Raw genomic sequence first — 6,431 nt, 5'->3', positions numbered from 1 at the left:
CATTGCTCTGGTCAGACCTCCTGGATTTGGTCCATGCTCTGGGGGTGTATCATCGGTTCTGTTTGGAGTTCTTCTACTGTTGTGTCCTCTTCCTCTGGGTCTCAACACGAGCATCATTTCTACGGCAGTAAGCACCACTCAGTGCCTATTTCTATCTACCGGTCACCTGCCTCCCTGCGAATAGGGAATGGTGGGTTTTACCTTTCATCCCTCTATACTACTTAATTTTTTTCCCTTTTAAAGCCTGAAGTGCACTTTTTACAAAAGAGCTGACCTTATGTATAAGTATGTTATGTGAAGATTATGCATCATTCAATTTCATACTTGCTACTTAGTTTCTGGATGCACTGTAATATAAGAGCACTTTTCCTTCTGTATTTCAGTAATGTTTTTAAGAAATGCATGAAGTGTCATATGACTTTAGAAATGCCTGCTTACAAAGACAACCTAGAATTTTCATGACAATCTAGCAAGTTTCTTTATTTATGAAGATAATCAGGTATTCTTTCATGTAATTTTAAATGGTTGTGTTAAGTAACCTTACATAATTACAGACCTTAATAACAGCAGTTCTGAGATTTATGAGTTTATAAAATGAACATCAGTTATGATGTAGGTATATTACATTTTAATTATGACTAGTTGTATGTAGTAGTAGTGGTAATTATTTGTGCATACCTTACTTGTAGAAAACTAGAGTTTGTACCATATGACTTTCAAAAAGAAGTAAAATAATTTCATCCTACGGCTATAGTGCCTTTTGAACTACACTTTTCTTGGAAAAAGAAGAGATCGATGAATTCAGTGGATAGAATAATAATTGTTATTTTGTCTTATTTCTGATACAGAAAAAAGTATGTTCATTTTGTTATAAGTGAGTACCCATCGACTTTTTAGACAAGGACTACATATAAGTACACCCCTTATATCAAGGTCTACCTGCATTGTTACTATTCGCCTCTAAACTGTCACTTGTCCCAAACAAACGTTACACTCAGTAGCTGGTCAGTATTCAGGAACGCAATCCTGCAGTTACAGGATAAAATCCTAATGACTTGTTAATATTTCTTTTTATCCAACTTTTGTGTATTTATTAGATTAAAAAAAACTTGAATAGTAGGGGATGGAGACAGGTCTAGCAAGTGTGTTACTTTTATTTTGATGGGAGCAAGTCATATTATTTGATGAAGGTTAATTTTCAACAGGGGACATCAGCTTCATAAAACATCACTACAAATACCTGAGAAATTGTATTGCATTAATACGTTTCTCATACATCTCCTAATTTTATCAATATTTTATTTATTCCTTTGCAAAATAACACATAATAGAGTAAGAATTTTATTGTAAGACCTCATTTACTTGTGTCATCTCTCTTGCGTGTGATGTTACAGCCCCTATTCCTGACATCAGGATCATTCTGATGACCTCATCATTAAATGAGAAATAAGGTTATAATAAAATTGTAATCTGAACACATAAGACTATGAAGCTGCAGAATAAAGAAAGAATGAAAAATAAATGTAGAATATTTATAAAATACTTGAATCATCCAGAGGGACTAAATATCTTCTTACAAGTAGAAAGTCTAATTTGATTCTAAAAATGTTTATCAGAACTGAGATTTGGCAGTACCATATATATATATATATATATATATATATATATATATACTAACCTCGAAAAAGGGCATAGCAAAATAAATTTAAAATGGGTGGCGAAAGCCAAACACATTCTGGCTAGGCTTATAAATGCCCTAGGGCAGTTAGCCTAGTATGAACCTATGAAGCTATGAACCTATATATATATATATATATATATATATATATATATATATATATATATATATATATATATATATATATATCTATGTATATATATATACATACACACACATATATATATATATATATGTATACGTATATATATGTGTGTGTGAATATATATATATATATATATATATATATATATATATATATGACAAGCAAAATAATTCATCAATATATGTAAAGATACAGCATATAGAAACAAGCTTCCACAAGAGACTATTGAATTTGTTCAATGACTGATTCATTTTTATAGTTCTTTATTGCTAGTAGCTATTTCATATATCTGGCAGGATAACTTTTTGAGGCAATCCTAGTTCTATCTTTATGCTACAAAAATGAACATCACTTACAGATTAATTTCAGTAATACCAAATCTTATGATCCATGAGCTTAGACTGTTATATATGAACCTAGAGAATAATATCTATCTATCTATCTATCTATCTATCTATCTATCTATCTATCTATCTATCTATGTTAAGAGTGTATGAGTTAAGTGAATGCCTTCATGCGCAGATGTATGGTTTAGACAAGTACCCGCTTGAGATACATACTCTTGCATATTAGTATAATACTTGGACATTTTTTTTCCTACTAACTTCTTGCAAATTTAATGGCACCGTATCCTGTAATGCACTTTAGCCTACAGCTTTTATGACAGTCCTTTGGCAGAAAGCATCAGGAATGTGGAGTATGGCAGGAGTAAAAAGAACGGGTTCTTGCTAACAGTCCTAATTAAATGGAAACTACACAGCAATAATTAGCCGTATTTACTAATTAGGCTTACATAATGAATAGCAAGTAAAACCAGGAAGCAAACATTGAAGAGTTTCTTTATGTGATTTTTGTTGATTGCTTTTGTTGTTATATTTCTAATTGGCCAAAAAAGAAAAAGAAGAAACAATTTCTGATTCTGCCAACATCTTCCTGATTTGATTGCCAATGAGGTAGCTTGTTATCTCTCGAGTGTAATTTTAATGCACTCAGACATCAGGAAAGGATGCACTGTCCTTTAATGAAACACTTTGTTTTAGCAACATGGTAACGGAGGTGTCCTTTAATGAAACACTTTGTTTTAGCAATGTGTGAACAGTGCTGGAATCCAGCAGCTGAGAAATAATAAATGACAGGTTGGTTTGGTGCAGAGGTTCATGTTTTTACTAGGTTCTGATCATTAAGAAAGGGATCAGAGGAGGGTTGTCTGTAAAGAGCACCAACTGTAGTTTTTAAGTGTAACCTAAGCAGGAAATCTGTATTTCATGCCGTTTTAACATGAAGCAGAGGAGTGAAGTACATGTCTTGCAAATTACTGTATTTGACGAGGATTGCTTTCTATTGATACGTAGCATAATTACTCTCATGTGTATCACCGTCTGTGTATTATTAGCCACCAACTCAGAAGATTAAGCATGCACAAAGTTTATTTTATTGCTAAATTGTTGGCATGGGAAAAATTTAAAAAAAAGCATACTTCCACTTGCAAAATGAAGAGTAGTTAAGCCCGCTAGAGTAGCACAAAACTAATCGTATAGCTCAAGCTGTAAAATTTAAATTATAATTAAACAGGATCAAACCTACTGGCTATAACAATTGCTATTACAGAAACTTTACATGGATTGGCAAACAGAGAAGGAATAGTATTTAAGGTACCTCTGGGAGTAATGGTTTTAATATGTGAGGTCATGTGGAATAGAAATAACCGTGGCACTGGGCAGTAGGATGGCCTATTGTAACCACATCCTGGACTGGACTCCGAGCTTCTTATTACAAGGGGAGGTGGGTAATCTAGCAAGTAATAAATGTGGTATCCATGAGATAAGCATAGTTACCTGAATATGATGGGGCATTTTGTAGGAAAGGAAACATATCACAATGTAATTTAATCCATAACATGAATAAACTGTTCCCAGTGCTTAAAGAACTGCTCATGGCATAGTGCTGCATAAAAAAGGGTAGAAAACTGCACTGACTTTTTTTTTAATTTTTGTGTCTGCCACTAAATGTAATTCTCACTAAATTAACTAGAATGAAGTCATTTACAACAAATAGGTCACGGTTTTATTAGAACTCCTGTTTTGATGATATGTCTTTCAGTGTACTGTTAAGGTACTCATCAATATTTTATAGAAGAAACATCAGTTATTTTTCTGTGTTGCCATGGCCCTAAACCATGGAAATAGGGTGTTTTGTCCTCAAAGTATGATTTCATCACTATTTAAAGATGAAATGTTCAAGTAAATACCTAAGCATAGCCACTCCAGAGAGGAAAATGAGAGAAAAGGCACTGGCCTCATACTGATTTTACTAAGTCAGCTTATCCTATGTGTTTACTGACACACCAGTTTATTCTCACCACGCTCAGATAACAGGACTACCTGAAGAGAAGTCTTACCTTTCCTTTACACATTTTTAATCTGCTAAGACCTGTACTCCTTTTTCAGTAGTGACTTAAAATACATGCTCAACTTAAGTAGTTTTCTGAGAATTACATATCATGGAGATATGTGTTATAGGAAATTAAGTCAGATTTACAAGATTTAACTTGTTTGTAGTTAAATGCCTCACTGATTGAGCTGAAGTGGATAACATTTGCCAGTGTCTGGCCAATAAGTAAATGCAATGGTCAGTCTCACAGAAAAGCATAACATTAATAAACATATCAGTATAATGCAAGAATTCTCATTCTGAATGAGTGCTGTTATTTACTTTACAAGCAAAGATGTTAGCAATAAACAAAGTATGTCATTGGAAAACCCTGTTCCAATGTTTTGTAATGTTTCTGGATTCCCCCAACACACGCGCGCACACACACACACACACACACACACACACACACACACACACACACACACACACGCACACACATGCACACATACACATACACACACACATACACACACACACACACACACACACACACACAAAATTTCATATGTAAATTTTTAGTTGTTCTTGTATATTTGTAAACTTGAGGCATCATATCTTACATTATGGTGTGAAAGGATCTAAATTCAATGCAAACAGAAAAAAAAAAACTTTTCTGAATTTCAGAAATGAGCAGTAGATCAAATGCAGCAAAATTAGGAATTCTTCAAAGTTCTGTAATATTTTACCCTGTTAGTATAATTATGTGAAATATGGATCAACGCTATCATTCACTAAGATCAGAAGTCTAAGTACAATGTACATCAAATTGTTTACTTGTTATGGCTGCTTTATGTCACACAATTTGTTTTATTGCTTTGGTGACTAAAGCAAACAGAAGACTTGAAACAAAGTATGCACTCATGCCAGGAGGTTTAAATGAATACACACAAAAGCAAACAAATAAATAAACAACATAAAAATTAGACATGCACAATTCAACCACATTAACTCGGGCCCGCCGCAACCAGATTATAAGGCAAACTTACTTTGACTTTACAGCAAAACAACCAGTTAAATTCCAGATTGTGTCAGAGGCATTGCTAAAGAAAAAATCCAAAATGAAAGAAACAAGAAAAATTGAAATTAAAGGCTTAAAAAGAGAGAGAGAGAAATTTTTAACATGCCATGTACTCAATAAAGTCTATTATAACAAAATGTATGAGAGAATAATAGTTTGAGTTACTCTCAAGGTCATAATTATTACACATACCTTATGAAATGTAATTCCACAGTAAACATTGTTAAATTACCCATTGTCCTTTATTCTGCTGTAATACTGCAGTACTTCTGTCATGTAGTGTGTAAAACTGCACTGCCCACATAGAAAAACGCTGCAAAACAATAAAGAAGAGCATGCACACGTGACAGATGGTATTAGCATTGTTCTGCTCTTTCAGGGGAAAGTAATGATATAAATACATCTATAAAGATATATCTTACAGAATGCTTACATCATATTTTTTTTCTCAGATCTAAAGTCATTGGCATTTTTGATTATTATTAGGTTACCAAATATATTTAAGGTAAATAAATTGTCTGCTACTTTCTTAAGAAACTGTTAACAATTTCTGTGGGGAATATTATTAATTAATAGATTATTGTCAACAAACTGGGTCCATTTCCGTCATGGTATTATAAAGTCAAAACTTTAGAAAAAATTAAAAATGTGTGTGTGTGCGTGCGTGCGCATGCGTGTGTGTGTGTGCGCGCGCATGTGTGTGTGTGTGTGTGTGTGTGTGTGTGTGTGTGTGTGTGTGTGTGTGTGGGATCCATGCATGCATGCCGAACCCCTGCTCCAATGACTATTAACTGCGTAGACTGAGGAGAAATAGAAATTAGCTTGGCCTGGCTCAGTTAGGATTAATACACTTTGGGCATAACTTTCTGTCAGGTATTCATGCTGCCTTGTTACTCTAGCTTGAAAATGTATGCCAACATTTGCTGGACTGAATGAGGAGGTCTGTAATTACTTTGGATTTGCAATGCTACCTCCCAAAATATCTTCATCTCCATTTTTGTCAATTTTCCTTGTTCATTCTCTTCAACATTTTAGACTGCTACAATGCCTTCCATTTGTAATAGACCATACTTTCTCATTATTACTATTGCTTGTTTATATTTACCATGATTAGACTTCTAATTTTAGAAACAAATGACCTCTGTTAACTTTGGAAA

The 6,431-nt window shown here is 33.6% G+C and overlaps 1 protein-coding gene across 6 annotated transcripts in view; it reads left to right on the top strand.

Moving 5' to 3' along the window:
* Positions 1 to 6,431, top strand: part of LOC122804267 (neurexin-3-beta-like) — a 1,298,689-nt gene that overhangs the window by 856 nt on the left and 1,291,402 nt on the right. For all 6 annotated transcript variants that reach the window (XM_044074044.1, XM_044074043.1, XM_044074042.1 and 3 more), the window contains exon 1: positions 1 to 190. This exon is cut by the window's left edge. In XM_044074044.1, the coding sequence (XP_043929979.1) occupies positions 1 to 190 (190 nt within the window). The remainder of the gene's footprint in view (positions 191 to 6,431) is intronic.

This window comes from Protopterus annectens, chromosome 6.part0 (genome assembly GCF_019279795.1).
Source record: "Protopterus annectens isolate FY-2018-M chromosome 6.part0, PAN1.0, whole genome shotgun sequence".
Lineage (NCBI taxonomy): Eukaryota > Metazoa > Chordata > Ceratodontiformes > Protopteridae > Protopterus > Protopterus annectens.
Note: the sequence above shows the minus strand (reverse complement) of the source record. Positions and strands in the feature narration are given on the sequence as shown.